Below are 27,616 nucleotides of genomic sequence, written 5' to 3' on the forward strand. Positions count from 1 at the left end.
AATCCTATGAGAGGATTTGGTGTGTACATAGTAGCTCCTAAAATTGTGCAAATATGTAGGGAAGCATATTGTTATAATTTGACCACTGCTTCCCGCAGACAACAGGAACCTCAAGATTTCAGTTGTGAAGGTTTCTTCAGGACGGGCTCATGGCTTCCTCCACCAGTAGGAGCATTCAATCTCCATTGCTTTACCCTACACTGGTAATTCCTTGTTCTGTGATCACTTATGACCTATTTCAGTGTTCTACCTGCCTGTTTGTCGCTCTGTACCACTAGGAGTTTGGACCCTTGCTTGTCTTGGGCTGTTACCCTTTCAGTCTTGCTCTCGCTACTATGGGGGATGGTGTACTGCCTATGTGTGGTATGTTCTTCCCGGCTGAGGTACTCATCCATTGATTAATTTATTGTTCCAGTGCTTGAGGAATGTGGGCTTTCATGCATTGCTCTTTGCTATTCTGGCAAATTGTTTCTTGCTCTCAGTGCTGCATTTTCTGCACAGGGATACATTGAGTTGGTGATGTGAGCTTTGTCTTATTCCTCACCTTTCAGCTGGACTTGGTCTTTCCCTGTCATTGTGCTGCCTGTAAGGTGTGCTATGCGAGGAAGGTTGGTCTTAGGTTTTTCCCTCCTCCTTTCTAGAGTGTCATTGAGGAACTCCCTCTATGGCCTTCATTGTCTTTGAGCATTACCCTGTCTTTATGCCCTGTCTGCATCGCTCATGAAGGGCTGGAGGCCTTTGGAGCCAGAGTGTTCTATTGGTGGAATGAGACTGTCAGTTCTCATGGGTTCCTTCTCTTTGATGGTGGTGTTGTACTGTGGCACACCTTCTTGGAGTAATGCTTGGGGCTTATCAGGTGGGCTGGGCTGCTTATCTTGCCACTTCTTGTTCTGTGGGATGGATCCACAACATCTCCTTTATCAGGTGCTCTGCAGGCCTCAAATTGTTTCTGGGATTGCCTGACTCAGCCTTTTATTTTTCCACTATAGGTGCTTAAGTGTTGTTTGGTTAATAATGCTTTGTAGAGTTTAACAGATTAAAATGCTGAATGTTTCCTGTTCTTTTATCATGGGACACTGATTGTGTTTATTGCATGGCTTGTCTCTACTGGCTAGCTATTATGGGTTTAGCTTGCAGGTATGACTACTGTTACTAAGTACTTGTGGCAAATATACTGTGGTGGCTCTGATGTTTGATATTTGTGAAGTTCGGGTGTTTGGCAGGGGTGGCTCCTCCGCTATGGCGAAGTAGCGTCACCCCTCTGCCAGCAGCAGCAACAGCTGCAAAAGTTTTACAAGAAAATTATAATAAACCAGGTTTATTATCGTTTTCTTGTAAAAAAGGGTGGACCACATGCGATGACAGGGGTGCACTCCCCCTCAGTGTGCATAGATGTTTGGCCGGCCATCTTGGCCAAACACACATACGGACTAGGCTCTCTCCAACCCAGGAATGCAGGCACTGCGTTGCCGGGTTGGAGACAGGAGGCAGAGACTTCCCTGGTTGGATGCTCCGTCCAGTGGCATCAGCATTAAAGCAGCCTTAGGACTGGACGCAGGGCAGGCTGAGAGCCTGCGTCTGCAGTAGAGGAGCTGCATGGTGCGGCAAGAAAGGTAAGTAAACAAAAAAAAAAAGATTCTTTTTTTTTGTCAGCCCCCCACGCCTCATGCTGCGCATAAGTTTCATTATACCCTATGGAAGTTGTAAAATGGCAGACAGAATATCCGCCAAACTCGTAATGAGGGCCTATATTATGGCCTAAGCTCTAGCCTGTCCCTCGTGCCCCTCGCATTTTATGAAAATATGGTTAGTTTCATTTACAGAGGCTAATAAGAGGATCAGGCCAGTCCTGTCGAAATCTACATTGAAACGGCAATAAATTAGTAAGGCACCACCATAAAACAGCATGAGGCCATCCCAAAGAATTCAGCGCTTTCAGTCAGAGCCTAGCTTTAGCTAAATAAAGTGAAAGCTCAAACTGTTGCTTTAGTTTATGACCTCACAAAGAGACTTTGTGAACATGACCCCTACCCCTTTCCCAGATTTAATTGTATTGTATTTGCTTATTTAGCATATTAAAACCCTGATGAGGTATGAATCGCTATAACATTAATCCACGTTTTGCCAGGCCAGTCCACCCTCAGCCAGACTGGTAGTCGTGGTGGCTGCCTCCTGTCATCTTAAACCTACCCCCAATCCAGCCTTGTTCAAAGTAAGCTTTTCCAGCAGGACATTTGTGTTCTATAATATTTGTCCGTCTTTATAGTGTATGAATTCTTAGGGTCTGTGTTTGCAAAGCATGTCTGTAGGGTACATTTCACTCTAGTTAATGATGAAATTTTATTAACGAATATTCATGTATTCTGGATGTTAAGAATGTATAGAAAATGAGTTAACATAGAAAAATAATAAAACAAGTTTGAAAATGTGCCTACTTGAGTGACCATCAAAATGTAATTATTAACAGCTTATTAATGTAAAATGTTGAGCTCATGTTTGGATTAATGTAGTAGTATGTCATATTAATGGGTATGTAATATGTATTCGCTTTATTAATAATAGGCGTTAATTTAGCGAGGTCTTGAGCCTAGTTCCACGGCCTCATGTCAAGCTGCATTGCTCAGATGAACCATAAAATAGCTGCTTAGAGAATTAAATTGTACTTTTCCATTGCACTGACCGAATGTTAGTTGCTGAAATTCTTTCCCATGAGAACTCCTTGCTAGCATATGTTGTACTAGCTAAGGAAACATTGTATAACTTAGTGTATGTAAAGACGATGTTCCCAGGAGCGGACAATAGATGCACTGACTGAAGGCATAAGCTGGTACAAATTTGTTACCTGACGAGCCCAACAACAAGAAACGGGAGAAAAGGAGCCAATCATCGACATGTGAACAAAGGTTAATAAATTCTTAAATTTGAGGTTCTACTTTCATTGAACTAAATGTAAATATCCAATTCTTTGATTAATAGCAACATGGGAGGTAGTTTTAGGGAATCTTACTTAGCCAGACTGCACCGAGAATAGAGGGGCCATTTTTTCGATTATTCTTTCTGAACTACAATGAGGAGACTTTGCTTTCCCGAACTTTAATGCTGAATTCCGATGCTTTGCTGACTGAACAGATGTCCAATTGATGAAGACTGTCACAGCCTGCTGAACCATACTGAAGCACGGTATAAGACAATGTTAGTGATTGCTATTTGCTTTTGTCCCTAGATACCAACCGCTAATTTTGATAGAGCCATAGTTAGATGTTTTTCCAAATTTGTGTTGACTAAAGTGTTTTGCATGAAGCCCAAACATGCTATTCTAATCTGAAGGTTAGTTAGGATACCCACTAATTGATACCTGCTACATGTAATAACAGTTGATATATTTTCTTTGCTGAATTCTAAATGTATGCCATTTCTCTTGTGCAGCTATTTTTGCTATTGATTTGTCCTGTAACCTTAGAATGTGTAGTGGTCCAAGCTTTGATTAAATTGAGCTTCTTTGGAAGATTTGGTCAACCAGTATTGTTTCTGTATGCTTTTCATTTGATTTTGAGACTAAGTTACGTGATATTAGCATTGTTAAAATAGGGAAATAAATATTCTAACTTTTACATGAAGGTGTGGTTATTCATGGCCAAAAGGTCTCCCAAGATTATTGTTGTTATTGATTGATATAGTTATTGATTTGTATTGGTAGTGAGTCTTATGGTGGGAACTACTATAAGTGCAGTCAAAAGTTCCATCGAACCTCTAATGCGTCCCCTTATAAACTAATGATAAATAACCAAATAAGGTCAGGCGCGCTAACACTCTATACAGTGTCTGCAGTGTGCAGAATTGTTTGCATGCATGTATCTGCAGGTTCGATGTGTCTCTACAGTTTGTGTCTGCTGAGACAATGTGTGTTTTGAGCTGTGTCTTTGAGGTGTGTTTAACTCTCTCTGCAACATGTATGTATGTAAGTATTTTTATGTGGGAGTGTTTGCTTGTGAGTCTCTAGACTATTTATCTGCAGTGTGTGTTTCAGTGTATACCTGCAGGGTGGTGTGTGTCTTTGCGTACACTGTATGTGTGCATCTGCAGTATGACCCTGCTGCATGTGTATTTCAGTCAGTGTGTGCCTACAGAGTTTATAACTTTGTGTTCAGTGTTTCAGTGTGTTTGTATCTGCGATAAGTGCATGTGAATTGTTCACTGTCATTGTGCCTGGAAGTATCTGAAGAACTTGCAGATAGTATCCCAGCATTGTTCTGAAGATATTGTGCTGTATCTTGAAAAAAAGTTATGATTCAGTGGCACCTGAAATACAGGCTAGATACCATGTCCTGGTATATTATTGTCCCCCTAAAAGACAAAAAGGATTGACAACCATAAAACAAGCTACAGTCTCAAAGTTTTCAAATATTTTCTGTTTGGAACCAGAAGTGCAGGCGGAGTGCTATTCCATCACCTCAATAAGATATACAGTGTAAATAACCAGGCTCCTCAAATAAATATGTATGCACAGTATATGAACAATAAGCTTTCATGAAGATTGCAGCTTCACACCAATGTGTCTTTATCTCCAGAGTGTGGGTGCATTTTGTCTCTAATCACAAGACTGGATTGGAAATCCTAAATAAACCAAATGTTCTGGACAGGGCTGCAGTACAACACAGAAGGATCACCTGTTAAAATACACCCAATTAATGAGCATTTGCCATGACAATTTCTAGAAAGAGAGGACAGGAATCATAAAAGACAAAAAGTCGCCCAAATCTAAAACATAACCAGCATACAAGGGAGCTTACTGACTATTAGTCAGTGCCCTGACTCTAGCAGGGAAGCATCAGATTTCACATATTACAGAGTTATACATTTAGGAAGAAAATAAATCAATAAACATGAGACATCAGTAAGAACATAAACCAAACTGAGGATTGGCAAACGTCTAGCTCCAGACTGAGGTGTCATAGTCGGCAAAAACACAACGGAATGAATTGCAAACCATTGTAATTACTAGTGGCCGAGATTAACCAAGCAATACACACATTGCTTTTGTCTTTTCATTTTTTGCTTTCCTCAGTGGGACACCCTAAGTGCTGTGGTATTGCTTTTTGATTCTCACCATTCTGTTGCCCTAACTGTGGCCTATGGGTCTGCCCACTCATCTTTTTGAGTTATGGTTTCACGCTTCATTCAATGATTCTTTTTTTTCCTTGCTTGTCTGATTAACCAATATTCCTATGACCCTTTGTCTGCTTTTTCTATGGCTTTGCTGTCTTTATTTTGCTCTTGGCTGGGTTGCGTTCAGGTTTCTCTTTTCAAGTTGTTGCTTGAGTTTCTCTGCAGTTTTGAGGGGTCTGTTACCTGAGCAATGGTATGGCTCTGCTGCCCATTACACCTTTCCCATAGTGTTACTGCATCCTGTATTTGGTGCCTTTAGTCATGTTGCCAACTTGTGCATCCTCACCCATGTCAAGGCTGGGATGAAAAAGGCTGGACAAGCGCTAACGTCTTGGCTACCAGTAATCATCATTATTTTGAGTCTTATGGGTCATTCCGACCCTGGCGGTAAAAACCGCCAGGGCTGTGACCGACGGAAAGCACAGCCAACAGGCTGGCGGTGCTTTCCTGCCCATTCTGACCGCGGCAGTAAAGCCGCGGTCAGAAAAGGGGATCCGGCGGTTTCCCACCGGATTACCCCTGGCTGGGCTGAATCTCGCCGCCATGGAGATTCTGACCCCCTTCCCGCCATCCTGTTTCTGGCGGTTTTTACCGCCAGGAACAGGATGGCGGGAACGGGTGTCGTGGGGCCCCTGGGGGCCCCTGCACTGCCCATGCCACTGGCATGGGCAGTGCAGGGGCCCCCTAACAGGGCCCCAGCATGATTTTCACTGTCTGCTTGGCAGACAGTGAAAATCGCGACGGGTGCAACTGCACCCGTCGCACCCCTGCAACACCGCCGGCTCAATTCGGAGCTGGCTCCTGTGTTGCAGGGCCTTTCCCGCTGGGCCGGCGGGCACTCCCTTGGCGGGTGCCCGCCGGCCCAGCGGGAAAGTCGAAATGGCCCCCGCGGTCTTTTGATGGGGGAAGTTTGGCGGGCGGCAACTGCCGCCCGCCAAACTTGGAATGACCCCCTTAGTCTTCCTTGTCCCAGTCCTAATTTATGCACCTTCTTCTTCTAGCCTCCTATGTGGCACCTTTGTCAGGCTAATTGGTGCGTAATACCGACAGGTGGGTCCTTGGAGATCCTTGGCCATGTTGTAGGTAAAGAAGCAGGGAATTGGAGTAGAAAAGAAAAAAAGACTTTTCCAGTGTTTTAGAAAAGGATAATAACTTGTTTCCGTTCTGGATTAGAGGGTTATCTCATCTGTCTGAGGGTGAGGACTCACTTCACATAAGGGATGGGAAAAGAAAGTAACAAAGATTGCTTGTAAGTAATCAAGAGATCACCAGTTGCAGCTTGCTGGAATTCCTGGGGGCAGGGTGGCACATGGGGGGTTTGGGGTGGGGTGGGATTAATAACATGTAAAAAAATAAAAAAAAATAAAAATAATCTTACCTCCGCTCTAGCACCACGCTGCTCCTCTGCTGAACGCAGGCACAGGCTCCCAGCCTGCCCTGTGGCCAATCTTGATGCTGCTCAAAGTAGTATCAGGATTAGCTGGGAGCACCCAGCCAAGGTGCCCCCAGGCAGACTGGGAGTCTGTGCAGGCTCTCTCCAGCCCAGCAACTGCAAAGATCCCTGTACGCATGTGTGTTTGGCCGGCCCGAGACGGCCGACCAAACACACATGTGCTCTGAGGGAAGTGCACAGTGCACTCCTCTTTGCTCGTCACCCCCAAAGCCCCACCCCCTTCACAAGGAAGGGATAACAAACATAGTTTATTATCCCTTCCTTTTGAAAGGATTTGCAGCAGCTGCTGCTGGCTGGGGCCGATGCCCCTCCGCTCTTATGGAGGAGCCGCCTCTGGAGATCACATGTTACTGGACTACAATAGGAATAAACACCTATGGAGTTTAAACTAACCTTTAGAATAAAGATGTGCCAGCAGAGCAACAACACCTTAATGTTTGTTATACTAGTGCAACGCCAATATATTTAAAGTTATGTTGCTCTTTCAAATCCACAGATCTATCCCCCATAACGTAATCAGTGTTTAACAGAAAGTCTACCAAATATTGAATGTTCTTCTCAAAATCAACTGTGAAATTTGAAATGGGATTTTACAGCAGTCTTTGAGCAGTTTCTAACCTGAATGCAATCAGAAACACAAAATACCTCATAACTGCAATAAAAATAAACTTCACCAAATTTGGCATGATCACAACCAGTAAGTCAGTAAGTGCATCATCATAAAGCTAAATGTGGGTACCTTACGAAAGGACATACAATTCAAGTAGTCATCAGTGTAGGTATGAACTCAATAAACTGCTTCAGATGGCCACATAAATAATTCATCATGTTTGCATTTTTACAACGCACCATTCAGAAAGAGAAATATATGCCGAAAACTTTGAACATTGCAAGTGTAGTTGAAAACATTCTCAATTTAGTTTTTTTGTTATGTGTAAGGTGTTAGAGATGGGGTCTTTGGTTGTCAGTCAGGTTACCCCCTGTCCAAATAAGGACCCTCACTCTAGTCAGGGTCAGGCTTAACTTAGAAGGCAATGTGTAAAGTATTTGTGCAATAAATAATGCAATAACACAGTAGAACACCACAAACATACACCACACAGTGTTTAGAAAAATATATAATATTTATCTGGATAAATGCATGTCAAAATGATTAAAATGCAATAAGTATATGTTGCAATATCACAGTAAAAATGATAAAAGCAATAAATGTCTCTTGCAAGCACAAAGTACCTGGTTTGCATTCAAAATCTTGGCAAAGAACCACAGAGAAGGCAATGCATGGAGAACAGGGAGGTGTGCTTTGATTTCTCAGGCCGCACACAGTGATGTGTCGTTTATTTTCCATGCAGGGAAGGCTTTGCGTCGATTTCCGGCGCTCGGTCTTGGATCCTCTTCAGGTTGCAGGGTTTTCGGATGCCCCTGGGATGATGTGTTGAAATCCGGCACTGGCAGGACGTAGTCACAGGTGCTGCGTCGATCCGGTGGACATTGCGTGGAACTTTCTAGTGCACGGCAGGCGCTGCGTCGATTCCTCTTAGGAAGTTGGGCTGCATCGTTCCAGCTTGGCTGTGCGTCGATCCAGAGGGCCGTGCATCGATCTTCTCCTTGTGAAGTCAGGCTACGTCATTCCGGTTCGACGTGCAGTGAATTTTTCACCGCAATGTAGGCTATGCGTCGTTTTCTGCCAGCTGAGCGTCGATTTCCGCTGCACAGGGAGTTCTTCTTGCAGGAATGAAGCCTTTTTGGTCCTGAGACTTCAGGGAACAGGAGGCAAGCTCTATCCAAGCCCTTGGAGAGCACTTCTCAGTACAGCCAGAGAGCAGCAGGGCAACAGCAAGGCAGCAGTCCTTCACAGAAAGAAGTCTGGTGAGTCCATTGGGCAGCCAGGCAGTTCTTCTTGGCAGGTTGAAGGTTCTGGTTCAGGCTCTCTTCTCAGGAAGTGTCTGTGACAAGAGTGTCTTGTCAAGAAGTGTCTGAGTTGGTAGGGTCAGATACCCTGCTTAAATACCCAAATGTGCCTTTGAAGTGGGGGAGACTTCAAAGAGTGGCTTAGAAGTGCACAAGGTCCCCTTTCAGTTCCATCCTGTCTGCCAGGGTCCCAGTAGGGGGTGTGGCAGTCATTTGTGTGAGGGGAGGCTACTGTCCTTTGACATGTAAGTGTCAGGCCCTCCACCCTCCCAGGCCAGGAAGACCCATTCAATATGCAGATGGATGCAAGTGAGGCTGAGCATCCTGTGTTTGGGGTTGTCTGTGTGACTGCACAAGGGAGCTGTCAACGAAACTTAGCCAGACGTGGATTGGAAGACACAGAAGGATTTAAGTATATAGAAATGCTCACTTTCTAAAAGTAGCATTTCTAAAATAGCAATATAAAATCCAACTTCACCATTAAGCAGGATTTTGTATCACCATTCTGGCCATACTAAATATGACCTGGCTACTCCTTTCAGATCAGGATCTACCACTCAAACAGTATGTGAGGGTAGCCCTAATGCTATTCTATGAAAGGAGCAGGCCTCACAGCAGTGTAAAACAAATTTAGGAGTTTTACACTACTAGGACATATAGAACACATATCTTCATGTCCTGCCTTTTACCTACATAGCATCCTGCCCTCTGGGCTACCGAGTGCCTACCTTAGGGGTGACATACATGTAGAAAAAGGGGAGTTTAAGGCTTGGCAAGTACTTTTAAATGCCAAGTTGAAGTGGCAGTGAAACTGCACACACAGGCACTGGAGACGCAGGCCTGAGACATGGTTAGGGGGCTACTTATGTGGGTGGCACAACCAGTGCTGCAACCCACGAGTAGCATTTAATTTACAGGCCCTGGGCACATGTAGTGCACTTGACTAGGGACTTACAAGTAAATTAAATAAGCCAATTGGGTATGAGCCAATGTCACCATGTTTTAAGGAGAGAGCATATGCACTTTAGCACTGGTTAGCAGTAGTAAAGTGCGCAAAAATGAGGTCAGAAAAAGAGAAGGAATAGGGTAAAAAGTTTGGGGGTGACCCTGCAGAAAGGCTATTTCCAACATAAGGGATTTAAGGTGGCCATATTTTTAATTCTTGCATATCAACCTGAAATGTTGATCACAACTGTGACTGTTGTGTACGTAGTGGGTTTGAAACTGTCTCAGTATAATCCTGGAGTTTGTGACTCTGGATTTTGGTTGGGGTCTGTCCAAGATGGAAGATGAGACAGTCGCTGATCGCGAACTCCGACCTGCTGCTGCATTTATCCAGTCCCATCCTCTTGCATAGTTGCAGTCTGTGGTGTTGGGGGAGTGAGTGGGTGTCAAAGTTAGACCCCCAATAACAAGGTGCCTTCTGCCCGGCACTTCCTGGTTCTGCTGACAACTGTGAGGAGGACCCAACAATGTTACGGTTAGAGCACCCCGAGCCGCGGCCTACGTAGGGAATCGGAGGTGCACCAGCCCAACTACCAGTGCTTCACTGGTGCAGGGGCTGTGTCACTGGACTTAGTGGGGCACTCTACAGAGTGAGTGAGCCGAGAGTGGTGCAAGTGCAGCCCATGAGGGTCCTCACACTGAGGATGCAGAGAAGCTGTAGGTTGGGGCCTGTTTGGAGCTTCAGCTTACATGTGACACCCACCATCAGCTGTCTGGGTATGGGGTAAACTGGGTTGACTGAACCTGGAAATGGAGCATCGCAGCAGGACAAGTGCAGCCCCGCACGACTGATGTATGCAAAGATGCCCATGCACTGAGTTGGGATGGACATCGTGCACCTCTGGGCCTAAGCACGGCTGATTCCTGCTACCTCGTCACACGAGGATGGCCCCGTATGGCCTTGTGCGGCCACAGTATGGAGAAACTACAGGGGACAAAGATGGTGTGACACAAGTGCCCCGGTGGACCCCTGGCCCCAGCAGGTGCCAAATTGCCAGGACCATAGGGGACAGAGAAGTACATCCTTCATGCCACCTGTGCCCATGTAGGGGCCCTAGCTGTGAAATAACTAACGTAGCGTGAATAGTGACAATCTGGAGAGCTAACTGGCACACAATTGAATTCCTGGAGCAGGGTGTATGTAGAGGTCCCCCACTGACTACCGCAGGGAATAGCTCTGTTGCATGGCCGCACCCACAGTCCCTGGAGGTGCAGACTTGTACGGATGCATCAGTCCCCTGGGACTGGAGGTCAGAACCTAGCAAGAGGACCTGTATTGCCCTGGATAGGGGGTGCTGCTGCAGGGTGAGCAGGCACCGCCTTGTTGAGACAATATACTGCAGATCGCTAGAGCCAAGGGCCCATGGACTGTCCATTAAAGTACTGTCACAATAACCCCAGACTACACAGTGGATGTCTGTAAACAGTAGGAGTTTGTCCTTTGAAGAGGTATGGGCTTAGCTTAAGACACAAGGAGAATTCCAGCGCATGTTTCAATCACACCATGGCCAAAAATGGAAGACACAGCGGAATCAATGGCAAATTGCCAGGAATCTCTGAGGCAGACTGACCAAGGCACATCCGGGAATGGGGATAGCGGATGTGTAAGCCACAGTGGACAGTTGATTGCAGCCCATGGCAATCATGCGGAGACTCATCAGGGTTGGTGGAAAAATCACAGGTGGTTGGGATCCCAGAGGAGCCCTGTGGTGGCCCTCAGGTCACACCAATGACAGCTGACTTACTGATGTGCTCCTGAGCAGCATGATATCCTTTTGACAAGGGGCTCTGCTGAGTGAGAAGTGCTCAAGCCGAAGGGGGATGCAGGATGGGGACTCCCTAATATCTGTCATTTGAAGGTGCAATGGGGTGCTCATGCAGTCAGCGAGGACTTGGACTGCAAATTGAGATGTTGGCCCATCTGGATATATCCCAATTACAGTATTATTATGTTCTGGTTGCTGAATCATTGATGTTATAGGAACAAGAGCAACTCCAATGTTCACATGAACATGGGCATATGTAATTCAACATGAAAACAGCTGTTCATGTGAAACGCATTTCTCATATAAATATAGTAAGGCAGAAATTCCTGCATCAAATTAATCAGAAAAAGAAGTATTATCATTGAGGCAGTTTATAATCTGTCAGGCATATGTCCATAATCCTTCTTGCAGCCAGTACTAAATTTGTCATATATATTAAACATGTTCTTTTTTTCATAAGTATCAAACAACAGAAAAGATTTCCTTTGTGACCAGACAAAATAGTGAAAAAGTGCACCCCAAGTGCAAGCCACCACATTGACAAAAAGAAAGAGGTTTCTATTAATATAATAGTTGGTGCATTGGTACAAAATCAAAGACAGCCATAATTGGTAATCATACCAATGCACACAATGGGCAGATCCCTGTATGGAATAAATAACGCAGAGGTCTGTCTTTTTTAACTGTGCTCAAGCCGAGGGGAGATGCGGGACAGGAGGCTCCTGAATACCTGTGATATGAGGGTGCAAGAGGGATGTTCATGCAGTTCTGTCAAATGGCACTTAGACTGCAAAGTGAGATGTAGGCCCATCTGGATCTCCCAAAATCTTGGGATGATTATATTCTGATTGCTGAATTATTGATGGCACTGATTGGCTGTGCCCTATTGAAGAGGCGGCCAAGGTTGTAGGCTTGTTGGAGATTGCTTTGGTTGTTAAGGCATGAGGCCTTGGAAAGCAGAAAGAGCACCCTCCTCCTCAAACCAGTGGATCCTTGGACCTTAAGTAGTAGGCTGGAATGAAAACATCCACATTAGAGGCTAATATTCCATTAAAAGGAACCCAATTGGCTTTGACTGAATAGAAAAGAGTCGTCAAAGGTAGGTCTTTGCTCAGAAAGCACCACATTTGGCTTGTCTTCAACCCCCACCTAAGAGCAGCTATGGTAAAAATCAGTTGATGTGGTGGATTCGGATTGACCCATTCAAGAATTACCCTGCAGTTCAGGTTTTGTGCAGTGTTCTATATGCATCACAATCAGATCACTTGCTGAAGTGCAGAGATTCGATGGCTCTCTAGGAAGGGACATGACAGAGCAAAGGCTTGTGGTGGAGGCATAATTGTTTGACTGTGAATATATAGGCCATCATTTGCTCCTAGACAAGAAGCCAAGGGATGAGGAGAAATGCCATCATTTGACCCTTTAGGTTATGAAGCGTCTGACTATGAAAGGTGAAAGGATGAGCAATGCTTGTATGCATCTGAGTTCTATGAATGGTTCCAGGAATTGTGTATGTAAAATGAAAGCACAACTGTGATTCTGGACAAGGATGAGGAAGACTGACATAATTCCAGAAATTATGTGCACAAACTGAGTGCACAACTGTGATTTTGGAGAAGTGTGCATATTGTTTGGGTATCCTGAAATGCTTGCTGGATAGACAGTGCCTGGACCAGCCAATCATCCATACAAGGGCAGATGATCCTATACCATGCCTTATCCCCACCATCAGAGAAAAGATAGGTGAATACACCGGAATACTGAATGACAGCCAAATACAATTTAATAGCATTGGATCCAGCCACTCCTATGGGAACAGGAATGAAGGTGCCTTTCTGCAGGATATCTTACATGTCCTGATGTTGAGTGAACTGCTACTGTGATTCCTGGTCAGAAAAGTCTCCAAGACCCTAGATCTTGGAGTCAAAAAGGAAAACGTGTTCATATATCTTTCTCATATGAAATCCCAAACCCTGATGCCTGAAAAAGAGGCTGTCTAAAAGCTTAAAAAATGTTGGGCCCGGCTTCCAACTTTACACTTGAGAGTCCCATGAAGAACAATGATGCATTGAAAGTCACTGTGGTGCTTGAACTCTTCTGTCTCTTGCTCCACACCATTTCTAAATTCTGGCAGAGAGGACAACCTTGGAGAAAGAACTTATCAGGGATGAACATGGTTTAGTCAAAAGGTCACTGGCATGTCCGATCATCTTTTGACGCATTAACCAACTTCTTCTCTCTAGACGTAAGAATGTTATTCCCACAGAATTGGGGAGAACACTCAGTCACCTTCTTGGCCAGTTACTCCTTCCGTTAATTGGTGCTCTGTGTATGCTGGAGTGAAAGGTGATGCTTGTAAGCCATTAAACACATCAGACATGAATAAGATCCATTAGATCGAAGAAGAAAGATTATTGCAAGCAACATGCCTTCACAGGAGGAAGTTAGAGCCATGGACTAATGACTGGGGAGTACAAGCAGCATACACTCCAACGCACAGTTCAATGCTGTATTAGAATGCTTCAATACATTTCTTGCTCTCTTGTTAAGGGCATATTCTGAAGCCCCTGTAATTTTGACACGCAAATAGCTAATAACAAATTAACTTTGAGAGTACAGACTCAATTCCCTCAGTAAGGTATACCTTGCACAGGAACAGACAAATTCCTGATTTCTTAAGCAGGACAATATTCTATATATCGCAAGGGTTGTTATGTGCTACCATTATGCTTCCACTTGCAACCCATGTGAATAGAGCGATAGCAGAGGAACAGTCACACAGATATTTATTTATCGCAATGCCACAAAGTTCCCTACGTAGAAAGGAGAAACAAGCATTGATAGACTCAAAAAGTCATCCATTTGAGAGAGTTTAGCTGACCTTTCAGCACTGCCACTGCTTATAGTTGATGCCGAACAGCATTGGCCAAAAGAAAATAAATGTATGTGGCTGATGCTGAGCAGCATTGGCAAAGAAAGTCAGTGTCTCACACCAGGCTGAAAATGCATGCGTGCGCATGCATCACCATGCCAACGTGCATACGTCATAACATGATGATCATTTAGGCTTTTTAGCTCCGGCTTTATTACATAAATGCATGCATACATCACTAAGCATTACTGAGCATTTGGGTGTATTCTTACTGCTGCCACTATGGCTTTTTTAAAATTATCATTGCATTATGGAGGACGTTCACCTTGGAGAAGTTCCATTGCTCCAGCACTGCTCCCAAATGAGAGAGTCATTCATCCACCATCAATATTTACATCTGCTAAAAAATGATTTGCTCAACCTCTTTGCTGTCTGCTCTGCTGAGGAGCTGGAACACTGTCAAGCCACTGCTTTACCACTGCCTTCTGACACCATAGTCATTCGGTCTCTTGGTACCCTGATCCATTCCCTCTCTGACGGTCCTCATCCACTGATTCTAGAGGTGGTACCTAATAAGGGCTAATTCACTCTCCTCTGAGTCTTCAATCCTATCTGTCCTTTACCAATGTTACTAATAGCAGCTGTCCAACCGAACCTGTAATCCACAGCTTCATCTCAGCCGGAACGATTTTTTGAATGAAGTATATTCGAACCTCTTAATTCACTTTACTTCTCGATGCGTCATGGCCTTGCTCCTTTAGCATTTTGATGCCGCTTTTGACAACGTTTTGCTGCGTGTTTTAACGTGGAAGGTAAATGTTGGACCTGGCTTTTTGACAGGGTCATCCCCAAACTTTTTGCCTTCCTCCTTTTCTTTTTCTGACCTCAGTTTTGCTGGTTTTTAGACTCTGCGCACTTTACCACTGCTAACCAGTGCTAAAGTACATATGCTCTCTCCCTTAAAACATGGTAACTTTGGATCATACCTGATTGGACTATTTAATCTACTTATAAGTCCCTAGTAATGTGCCATACATGTGCCTAGGGCCTGTAGATTAAATGCTACTAGTGGACCTGCAGCACTGGTTGTGCCACCCACTTAAGTAGCCCCCTTAACCTTGTCTCAGGCTTGCCATTGCAAGGCCTGTGTGTGCAGTTTCACTGCCACCTCGACTTGGCATTTAAAAGTACTTGCCAAGCCTAGAACTCCCCTTTTTCTACATATAAGTCACCCTTAATGTGTGCCCTAGGTAACCCCTAGAGCAGGGTGCTGTGTAGGTAAAAGGCAGGACATGTACCTGTGTAATTATATGTCCTGGTAGTGTAAAACTCCTAAATTCGTTTTTACACTACTGTGAGGCCTGCTCCCTTCATAGGCTAATATTGGGGCTGCCCTCATACATTGTTGAAGTGGCAGCTGCTGATCTGAAAGGAGCAGGAAAGTCATATTTAGTATGGCCAGAATGGTAATACAAAATCCTGCTGACTGGTGAAGTCGGATTTAATATTACTATTCTAGAAATGCCACTTTTAGAAAGTGAGCATTTCTTTGCACTTAAATCTTTCTGTGCCTTACAAACCACGTCTGGCTGGGCTTGGTTGACAGCTCCTTGTGCATTCACTCAGACACACCCCAAACACAGGGTACTCAGCCTCACTTGCATACATCTGCATTTTGAATGGGTCTTCCTGGGCTGGGAGGGTGGAGGGCCTGCTCTCACACAAAGGACTGCCACACCCCCTACTGGGACCCTGGCAGACAGGATTGAACTGAAAGGGGACCTGGTGCACTTCTTAGCCACTCTTTGAAGTCTCCCCCACTTCAAAGGCACATTTGGGTATAAAACAGGGCCTCTGCCCTACCTCATCAGACACTTGCTGGAGAAGAAACCTGAACCAGAAACTACATCCTGCCAAGAAGAACTGCCTGGCTGCTCAAAGGACTCACCTGTCTGCTTTCTACAAAGGACTGCTGCCTTGCTGTTGGCCTGCTGCCTTGCTGAACTCTTGTCTGGCTGTGAAAGTGCTCTCCAAGGGTTGGATAGAGCTTGCCTCCTGTTCCCTGAAGTCTCAGGACCAAAAAGACTTCCCTCTTTCACTTGGACGCTCCGTGCGCCGAAAATTTCGACGCACAGCTTGTTCTGCGAAGAGAAAAACGCCACACACCGACGCTGATCGACGCGACACTCTTGGGATGACCGAAAATCCGACGCACGGCTTCGCAAGGACAACGCCACCCGACCTCTAGAGGAGAAATCGACGGGACGCCTGCCGTGAGATCGTAATTTCGACGCGCAGCCCCGCAGAACGACGCGCAGCCGGAAAACAAGCAGGAAAATCCACGCACAGACCCGGGACATCTGGTAATCCCCGCGATCCACGAAAAGAGACTGTCCGGGCGCCGGAAAACGACGCACGACTTCCCCGCGTGGAAAATAACGACGCAAGTCCGTGTGTGCTGGGGAGAAATCGACGCACACACCCTTTTTCAACGCACCTCTTCTTTTGTGGCCCTCTGAGGAGATTTTTCCACTCTAAACCAGGTACTTGTGCTTGAAAGAGACTTTGTTTATATTCTAAAGACTTAAGACACTTTGGTGGTCATTCTGACCTCGGCGGTAAAAGGCGCCTACCGCCGGTCAGAAATCCTCCATAATCCCGCCGCGGTCGCGGAAACCCGCCACGGTCATTCTGACCCGCAGAAGGCAAACCTCCGAAAATCCGACCGCCACAACAGACCGCCAGACCAGCGGTCGGCGGAAAGGTGGAGGTGACCAAACCTCCACCGCCACGCCAACAGAAATACGCCCATCCCATTACGACCCACGAATCCACGCGGCGGTCATTCAAACGCGGTATTCCATTGGCGGGACACACCGCCGCGGTCAGAATACACACAAACGAACAAAACTCAGCCACATTGGACGATTTGAATCCCACACACCTGATACACATACACACACCACTCCCACACACACAATACAATATAAAACACACACCCACATCACCCACAAACCCCTACGCTAAAAAATTCGTCAAGAAGGCAAGAGCGAGACACCAGCATCCAAAAAATAACAGCCACAGCCACTCAACACCATCACCCACACACTATCCACACACAAAACAACACACACCACCACACTCAACTCACTTAAATACACATACTCCACCCCACACATCATACACACCACCCCATGGCACCCCAAAGACAACCCCGCTTCACAAATGAAGAACTCAGGGTCATGGTGGAGGAAATCGTTCGGGTAGAGCCCCAGCTGTTCGGCACACAGATACAATACACCAGCATTGCCCGGAGGACGGAGCTATGGCAGAGGATTGTCGACAGGGTGAACGCAGTGGGACAGCACCCCAGAAATCGGGAAGACATCAGGAAGCGATGGAACGACCTACGGGGGAAGGTGCGTTCCATGGTATCCAGGCACAACATCGCCGTGCAGAAGACTGGCGGAGGACCCCCACCTCAACCCCCACAATTCACATCATGGGAGGAGGAAGTCTTGAACATCCTGCATCCTGACGGCCTCGCAGGAGTCGGCGGAGGAATGGATACTGGTAAGTTGAAGCTTCAATACTGCTTCCCCCCCACCTGCATGCCAAATCAGACCCCAACCCTCACCCCCATCCTCGAACCCCACCCTCACCCCCACCCCCATCGTCACCCCCACCCTCACCCCCACCACCATCCTCACCCCCACCACCATCCTCACCCCCACCACCATCCTCACCCCCACCCCCAGCACACCTATTCCCCGCCAATGTCTCACCATCACAACCCACACATCCCAAAACCTAGGCCTGCATGCGTCCACTAAGCATGGACACCCATCACCAAAGCATGCCCAAAGCATATACACATCCCCCCCACAAGCCACCCTCACCAAAGCCCCCACACACGAATGCCAGCACTTGGGGACACGAGAACCCACAGATACACCCATATGCCACTCATTGAAACTATAACCATACCTCTATACCCCTGCAGGACCCGACCGTCAACACACCGCGGCGGAGGGGCCAGAATTCTCCACACCCCCCACCCAAGAGGCCGTCAGCGATGACAGCAGCTCTGTCGACCTGGACACCAATGACCAGCCCGGACCATCGGGGACCTCTGGACAGTCGGTTCCCCTCACACAGGCACAGGCCACTACAGACCCTAACCCCCCTGGGAACACCAGCACAGCTCCCACCTAGCGGGCCCATGCCTCTGTCTCCAGGGCGCGTCAATCTGCGGTGTGTCTACCACTACAGGGCACCCAGGATAACCCACCACCCCAACAACAACAGGGACCTGGGGGCAGTGGTAGTGGGCACACCGGCCAGGGGGCAGAGGCCCAGGGAAACAGGGGAACTCGGAGGGCAGCTGTGCGACAGGGGGGGGAGGAGAGGCCCAGGGAACCCACTCTCCACGAGGTCCTCACCACCATCATGGGAGCATACAACCGCTCCCAGGAGACGATGGCGACGGTACTGGCCCGGTTCCAGGAGATCCAGGCACTGCAGGAGGAACACTATCGGGGGTACAGGGAGGACATCAGAGCCATCAACACCACCCTGGTTACCATGGTAGGGCTGCTGCAGGACCTCGTAAACACCAGGGCGGACACTGAACAACACCCAAGGGCCCCTGCCACTAGCCTGGACCAAGAACAGCCAACCACCTCCGCCTGCGCTAGTGGACAGGAGGCCCCCGCACAGCAGCAGCCCACCAGACCCCCACCTCCTGCAGGAGAAGAACCACCCCGCAAGAGGGCCCTGAGATCTCGCAAGAAGACAGAGTAGGATGTCAAGACCCCCGCCAGCAATGGATACCACCTGATGTCATCCCACTGTCCCACATTGTCACCCTGTCCATCCTTGAACTGCCCATGCTCCATCTCTCCACAGGCCTCTGGACAATGCACCTGTGTGACTGTTACTCTGGACTCTGCCATGGACATTCCTTCACCATAGCCCCCACCCACTTGAAACCACCCATCCCATTTTGAGCACTTAAATAAACACCTATTTTGCACCAAAATATCAGGAGTCTGGCTGTGATTTCAATAGATTGTAATTGACATGACAGTGCAAATATGTCCTTGTACATGGTGAAGTCAACAAACAGCTGCCACAAAGCTGTAGTCCATGGGGAAACGAAGCACAGGACTCGTAGTGGGGACCCCAGATCTGAAATAGGGAGGGAAAAGCCAAAACTCAGTCATCATACACTGGGGCAAATAGACAGGCAGCAGAGATGCAGGAGAGTAGTTAGCATTTACTAAATTATCTTTGAAATGTTACCTGTGTCCTATTGGAAGTACTGTTCAATGATTCTGTCCCTGTTGTCTGTTTCAGCCCCGTCGTCTTCCTCCTCGTCACTCTCCTCAGGTTCCACCGCTGCCACAACACCACCGTCTCGACCATCCTCCTGCAGGAAAGGCACCTGGCGGCGCAAAGCCAGGTTGTGAAGCATGCAGCAGGCATCGATGATGTGACACACCTTCTTAGGTGAGTACATTAGGGATCCACCTGTCATATGCAGGCACCTAAACCTGGCCTTTAGGAGGCCAAAGGTGCGTTCGATCACCCTCCTAGTACGCCCATGGGCCTCATTGTACCGTTCCTCTGCCCTGGTCCGGGGATTCCTTTCTGGGGTCAGTAGCCACGACAGGTTGGGGTACCCAGAGTCCCCCACTAGCCATACACGGTGTCTCTGTAGCTGTTCCATCACGTAAGGGATGCTGCTATTCCTGAGGATGTAGGCGTCATGCACTGACCCTGGGAATTTGGCATTTACATGCGAGATGTACTGGTCAGCCAAACACACCACCTGGATGTTCATTGAATGGTAATTTTTTCTGTTCCTGTACACCTGCTCCCTGTCTCTTGGGGGAACCAAAGCCACATGGGTCCCATCAATGGCACCAATTACGTTGGGAATATGTCCAAGGGCGTAGAAATCACCCTTCACTGTAGCCAATTCGCCCACCTCAGGGAAAATGATGTAGTTCCTCACGGATTTCATCAGGGCAGACAACACTCTGGATAACACCTTCGAAAACATGGGCTGAGACATCCCAGAAGCAATTCCCTCGGTTGTCTGAAATGACCCACTTGCCAAGAAATGGAGTACTGACAGGACCTGCACCAGAGGGGGAATCCCTGTGGGTTGGCGGATGGGGGACATCAGGTCGGGCTCCAGCTGGGCACACAGTTCATGGATGGTGGCACGGTTAAGACGGTAGGTCAGGATAATGTGGCGTTCTTCCATTGTCGACAGGTCCACCAGCGGTCGGTACACGGGAGGATTCATCCGTCTCCTCGCCCAACCCAGCGGACGGTGCCTAGGAAGGACAACATGGAGCACAGAGTCAAGCAACCCACAGGTACGTACTCACAGCTAGCACAGTAAACGATTCTCTATGCAGTGAATGGCGTGTCTGAGTGGCTATGCAAGGCCTAGGCCTGTGTGACGCAGTTGAAATTGAGCCATGTGGGCCCTGGAAATGGCGGCTGCCTGACCTGTGAAGTGTGACAATGGGATGTGAGGTCAATGCGCTGGCGTGGCACACCGCGGCGGGCGGCGGGCGAAGACCGCGGCGCGAAGCCGCATTGGTTAACATTGAAGCCTATGGGTTTCAGGAGCCAATGGCGAAGGGCGCCGGCGGTGGCGGGACGCACCGCCGCGGTACGCACCGCCGCGGACGTGACCGCCATTTTCTATCTACTTATCCACTTGCGACTTGAACTTTCACAGGAGAGGACCTATACTGCAAGTGTTGCTGTGACCTCGGTCTGGAAGGGGCAATGGCTGCTGCGCCTGGGGAAAGGGCCCCTGCCTTCACTGGAGAGGAGTTGGAGAAACTTGTGGATGGGGTCCTCCCCCAGTATGCGCTACTCTACGGTCCTCCAGACCAACAAGTGAGTTTAATTCAATATGGATTTGGGGCCACTGGCTGGCTCGGGGGCCTGGCGGGGGGCATGGCGGGGGGCCTGGCGGGGATGGGGGGCATGTTGGGCCTGGCGGGGGGCCTGGCGGGGATGGGGGGCATGTTGGGCCTGGCGGGGGGCATGGCGGGGATGGGGGGCATGTTGGGCATGGCGGGGGGCCTGGCGGGGATGGGGGGCATGTTGGGCATGGCGGGGGGCATGGCGGGGGGCCTGGCGGGGATGGGGGGCATGTTGGGCCTGGCGGGGGGCCTGGCGGGGATGGGGGGCATGTTGGGCCTGGCGGGGGGCATGGCGGGGATGGGGGGCATGTTGGGCATGGCGGGGGGCATGGCGGGGGGCCTGGCGGGGATGGGGGGCATGTTGGGCATGGCGGGGGGCATGGCGGGGGGCCTGGCGGGGATGGGGGGCATGTTGGGCATGGCGGGGGGCATGGCGGGGATGGGGGGCATGTTGGGCCTGGCGGGGGGCATGGCGGGGATGGGGGGCATGTTGGGCATGGCGGGGGGCATGGCGGGGGGCCTGGCGGGGATGGGGGGCATGTTGGGCATGGCGGGGGGCATGGCGGGGGGCCTGGCGGGGATGGGGGGCATGTTGGGCATGGCGGGGGGCATGGCGGGGGGCCTGGCGGGGATGGGGGGCATGTTGGGCATGGCGGGGGGCATGGCGGGGGGCCTGGCGGGGATGGGGGGCATGTTGGGCATGGCGGGGGGCATGGCGGGGGGCCTGGCGGGGATGGGGGGCATGTTGGGCCTGGCGGGGGGCATGGCGGGGGCCTGGCGGGGATGGGGGGCATGTTGGGCCTGGCGGGGGGCCTGGCGGGGATGGGGGGCGTTGGGCCACTGGAAAGGAAAATGCTGAGAAACTTGAACGTGGTATTTCTCCCTCCCTGTACGTGTCACATAGGTCCGCGCCCATGAGAAGATCGGGATTTGGCGTGCCATCGCCAAGGAGGTCCGGGCCCTGGGGGTCCACCATCGACGGGGCACCCACTGCCGCAAGAGGTGGGAGGACATCCGCCGCGGGACCAAGAAGACCGCCGAGTCTCTGCTGGGGATGGCCTCCCAACGTAGGCGGGGTGCCTGCCGTCAACTGAGCCCCCTGATGTTCCGGATCCTGGCGGTGGCCTACCCTGAATTGGATGGGCGCGTGAGGGCAGCACAGCAGACACAAGGGGGTGAGTACAAGCATTATCTACTCTGTTGTCGCGCAGTGGAGGTGTCTAGGTGGGGGAGGAGGGCTGGGGGTCCCCCTAGGCCAGGGCGATATCTGTAGGCTGGGCACCCCCGTAAGCCCCTGTGTCCCCAGCCACCACCCTCAGTAGTTTGTCAGTACAGCCATCCCTGGGCTGTGTCATCCATGGGTGCAGTTGTCAACTCTAGGCGTGTAGGGCATGTTCCACGGAATGCGTAGCGGACCCCAAGTGCGCAACTTAGTGCAGGGGGCATCTGTGTCTGTCATGTCCGCTAACTGTACCGGAGATCCATGTACTCAATATCCCTTTATTTCTCTCTCCCCTCCCCTTTTTGTTTGTCTTTCTGTGCTTGTGTGCATCAGCATCATCAGGCGGAGGAGAAGTGGCATCGGGGCAGGAGGGAGCTGCATCTCACATGGCCCAGGAGGGCCATGCCACAGAGTCAGACTGGACCAGTGAGACGGAGGGCGAGGGGAGCTCCACGACGGGGACGACTGGACCCTGCAGCGACACGGACACGTCCTCGGAAGGGGGCTCCCTTGCGGGGGTGGCACCATCCGTGCCCCCCGCCATTACAGGTACAGCCGCCACCCAGCGCACCATCTCCGCCCTCCCAGCAGCCCCTCAGCGTTCGCCCCGTGCCCGCTCTGCCAGGAAGCCGGGCATCTCCTTCGCCCCAGGCACCTCAGGCCCTGCCCCTGTTACCCCCGCTGCCCTCAGTGAGGAGGTCATTGACCTCCTCCGAACGCTCATTGTTGGGCAGACTACCCTTTTGAATGCCATCCAGGGGGTGGAGAGGGAGGTTCATCGCAGCAATGCGTACCTGGAGGGCATTCATTCGGGTCAGGCTGCCCATCAGCGATCGTTCCAGGCTCTGGCCTCAGCACTGACGGCAGCCATTGTCCCTGTCTCCTGCCTGCCTCTACTAACTCCCTCCTCCCAGTCTCCTGTTCCTCTGCCTGTCCCACCCACACCATCAGACCAGCCTGCACACACCTCAACACCCAAGAGAAGCTCATCCAAACATAAGCACCACAGATCACGCAGACATTCACACACGCAACATTCCGATGCAGACATGCCAACAGTCACTACCACCTCTGTGACCCCCACCTCCTCGTCTCCCTCCTCCCTCCCTGTGACGTCTACACTCACACCTCCATTCACCTCACCATCAGCCAGTGTTTCCATCACCAGCACACCCTCCAGTACAGTCCGCACATGTGCAGTCACCACCCCCACTGCCATTTACACGTCCCCTGTGTCCTCTCCCACTGTGTCTGTCACCCCCTCTTCCACACCACACAAACGCAGCCACCCACCCACCCAACAGCCATCCACCTCACGACAGCCTATCCCTCCTGCACCTGCACCCAAAGACAGCAAACGTGACTCACCTACAACCACATCCTCTCCCTCCACTCCCATTCCCACTGTACCTACCACTATCCATTGTCCCAAGAAGCTCTTCCTCGCCACTACTAACTTCTTTCCTGACCCTGAGCCCCCCCCTCCTTCTCGTCGTGGTAAGAAGAGCACCTCAGCCACCACCAGCCCTGCAGCCCCCTTGACAAGGGTGCAGGGGTATTGGAGCCCGCCAGCCCGCATGTCTGGATCTTCGCCCAGCAGCAAGGGGACAGCCAGCCCACCCCCTGGGAAGAGGAGCAGAAGGCGGAAGGGTCGCCGCAGGAGCCCGCCTTCTACATCCCCCCCGGACACCACCCAGAGACAGTCACCAGCCACAGCTCCAAAGGGAGGAAAGGGCCACAGGCCCACGACTAAGGAGGGCAAGGGCAGCAAGTCGGAGAGGTCAGGCAGCAGGCCTGCTGCCCAGGAGGAGCCCACAACCCCCATAGCCGCTGCCCCGGGAGGAACCGGCACAGCTGCCCCGGGAGAGCCCACCACCCCCATAGCCGCTGCCCAGGGAGGACCCAGCCCAGCTGGCCAGGAGGGCCCCACCACCCACAGCCCAGGTGGGCAGTGAAGGAGCACCATCCCCGCTGCCCAGGAGGGCACCACCAGGCAATTAGCAGTTGGCCATAGACCGGCCGCCGTCTCACGCACCGCTCCGCTGGGCCCCGCCGTCTCAAGAACCGCTGAACTGGGCCCTTCAAGGCAAGGAGCGCTGAACTGGGCCCCGCCGTCTCAAGAACCGCTGAACTGGGCCCTTCAAGGCAAGGAGCGCTGAACTGGGCCCTTCAAGGCAAGGAGCGCTGAACTGGGCCCCGCCGTCTCAAGAACCGCTGAACTGGGCCCTTCAAGGCAAGGAGCGCTGAACTGGGCCCCGCCGTCTCAAGAACCGCTGAACTGGGCCCCGCCGTCTCACGCACCGCTCCGCTGGGCCCCGCCGTCTCAAGAACCGCTGAACTGGGCCCTTCAAGGCAAGGAGCGCTGAACTGGGCCCCGCCGTCTCACGCACCGCTCCGCTGGGCCCCGCCGTCTCAAGAACCGCTGAACTGGGCCCTTCAAGGCAAGAACCGCTGAACTGGGCCCCGCCGTCTCAAGAACCGCCGAACTGGGCCCCGCCGTCTCACGCACCGCTCCGCTGGGCCCCGCCGTCTCAAGAACCGCTGAACTGGGCCCTTCAAGGCAAGGAGCGCTGAACTGGGCCCCGCCGTCTCAAGAACCGCTGAACTGGGCCCAGCCGTCTCACGCACCGCTCCGCTGGGCCCCGCCGTCTCAAGAACCGCTGAACTGGGCCCTTCAAGGCAAGGAGCGCTGAACTGGGCCCCGCCGTCTCAAGAACCGCTCCGCTGGGCCCCGCCGTCTCAAGAACCGCTGAACTGGGCCCTTCAGGGCAAGAACCGCGGAACTGGGCCCTTCAGGGCAAGAACCGCTGGCCCTTTGGCAGACGTGGCAGGGCAGGATCTATCTCGGGCAGGGCTGCAGGATGTCCTCTGGCCAACTTGCCTCCTCCAGTGTCAGTGGGGTCTGTTATGGACTGTATGGACTGTGGCTTTGCTCTCCCCAGGATGGCCCAGTGGGCAAGCCACCCACTGTGTGGACTGTATGGACTGTGGCTTTGCTCTCCCCAGGATGGCCCAGTGGGCAGGACACCCACTGTGTGGACTGTATGGACTGTGGCTTTGCTCTCCCCAGGATGGCCCAGTGGGCAGGCCACCCACTGTATGGACTGTATGGACTGTGGCTTTGCTCTCCCCAGGATGGCCCAGTGGGCAGGCCACCCACTGTATGGACTGTATGGACTGTGGCTTTGCTCTCCCCAGGATGGCCCAGTGGGCAGGCCACCCACTGTATGGACTGTATGGACTGTGGCTTTGCTCTCCCCAGGATGGCCCAGTGGGCAGGCCACCCACTGTATGGACTGTATGGACTGTGGCTTTGCTCTCCCCAGGATGGCCCTGATGGACTGTGGCTTTGCTCTCCCCAGGATGGCCCAGTGGGCAGGCCACCCACTGTATGGACTGTATGGACTGTGGCTTTGCTCTCCCCAGGATGGCCCAGTGGGCAGGCCACCCACTGTATGGACTGTATGGACTGTGGCTTTGCTCTCCCCAGGATGGGCCAGTGGTCATGGAGTCCCCTCGTGGATCTGGCGTCGTGTACTCAAGTGGCTGAGGTGCCCCCCCTTCCCTTCCCCCTGAGGTGCCTGTCCTATTTTCTTTCTGATGCCCCTGCAGTGTTCTCTCCGTGGAGTTCTTGTCGTGGGACTGGGCCTTGCCCCTTTGCACAGGACCCCTGTGATCCACGGACAGTGGTTGGACTACATTTAGTAGCTGTATATATTTTGTACATAGTTTATTTATTTATTGGGATTACTGGTGTACATATTTCAATATATCTGCCCGTTTATGATCTCTTCTTTTGGTCTTTGCATTATTTCGGAGGGGGGTGGTTTGTGGGTTGTGACAGTGATCTGTGGGAATGCATTGATGTGTGTGTTGTAGTGGGTGTGGGTGGGTGGGTGTGTGCCGGTAATCTTTTCCCTCCCCTGTGTCGTAGGTGCAGTACTCACCGATGTCTTCCGCGCCGCCGGGCGTGCTCCTGGTATATGAGCAGGAATAGGAGTGCGGGGATGACCTGCAACTCTGGCTCCATACTGCCGGAATCTCGCGTGGAGTGCGTAGAGGTGAGCGTTTTCCCGTTCGTAGTCTGTTTCCGCCGTGTTCTTATCGGCGGTGCTCCCGCCCCGGAAAAGGTGGCAGATTGGTGGGTCGTAATAGGGTGGGCGGTACTTTGTCTGCCGCCGGGCTGTTGGCGGGAACCGCCGCGCTGTTTGTTTGTACCGCTGTGGCGGTCGGAGTGTTAAGTTGGCGGGCTGTGTTGGCGGTTCCCGCCAGGGTCAGAATTGCATATTTTAGACCGCCGGCCTGTTGGCGGCTTGGCCGCCGCTTTATCACCGACCGCCAGGGTCAGAATGAGGGCCTTTATGTCACTTTTCAGTGATATCTCTACAATTTCCCATTGCAAACTTTATTCTTTTTGACCTACAATTATCCTGATAAATATTATATATTTTTCTAAACACTGTGTGGTGTATTTTTGTGGTACTATATGGTGGTATTGTATGATTTCTTGCACAAATACTTTACACATTGCCTTCTAAGTTAAGCCTGACTGCTCGTGCCAAGCTACCAGAGGGTGGGCACAGGATAATCTTGGATTGTGTGTGACTTACCCTGACTAGAGTGAGGGCTTTTGCTTGGACAGGGGGTAACCTGACTGCCAACCAAAAACCCCATTTCTAACAGTAAAGTTCTGCCAGTGCATCCCGGGCTGGTCACAACTAACCATGGCCACCTCAGAGATCGTTTTGTTTAAACTCAATAATCGCCTCTATGTAGATGGAGCTCGCCCCCGTCTTGCCCTAAACATAGGAGTTTGTTCTACTCTAGAACGATCCAGTTGAATTAATAGACCCTCTTGGTATGTAGCTTTAAATTTTACAATCTGATGTTCGTGGTATGTAGTTTAGATGTTTACGATCACAGTAACTCTTTTACGTAATTGTCACAGGTTTGATGCACGCTTACCTGCTCTGCAAATCCATTTGTGATGGAAAGAAACGGTGCAGGATATGTGGCAAAAATATGTGCCGTTGCGTTTGGTCCTGATACTGCAAGGTTTCCATCAGCAAAAGACATAAATGCATCTATAAAAGAACAAGGCATCCGTGGTTTTCTTTAAATACTTTTTATTTTAAAAAAGCACCAATACTTGACAAAACATTGTTATCACACAATCTAATGAGGTAGCAAAATGCAGCCTTGAAGCGAAATCAACACTGGAAGGTTTAGCCATGTACAATGAAAGTTCAAAGGAAATGACTGAGAAAG

General features: G+C 50.4%; 1 protein-coding gene across 1 annotated transcript in view; it reads right to left on the bottom strand.

The window, feature by feature from the left end:
- LOC138283890 (aquaporin-9-like) overlaps positions 1-27,616 on the bottom strand; it is a 141,241-nt gene that overhangs the window by 13,452 nt on the left and 100,173 nt on the right. The window contains exon 4 of the mRNA XM_069222095.1: positions 27,314-27,432. Coding sequence (XP_069078196.1) covers positions 27,314-27,432 — 119 coding nt within the window. The remainder of the gene's footprint in view (positions 1-27,313; positions 27,433-27,616) is intronic.

Source organism: Pleurodeles waltl, chromosome 3_1, assembly GCF_031143425.1.
Source record: "Pleurodeles waltl isolate 20211129_DDA chromosome 3_1, aPleWal1.hap1.20221129, whole genome shotgun sequence".
Taxonomy (NCBI): domain Eukaryota; kingdom Metazoa; phylum Chordata; class Amphibia; order Caudata; family Salamandridae; genus Pleurodeles; species Pleurodeles waltl.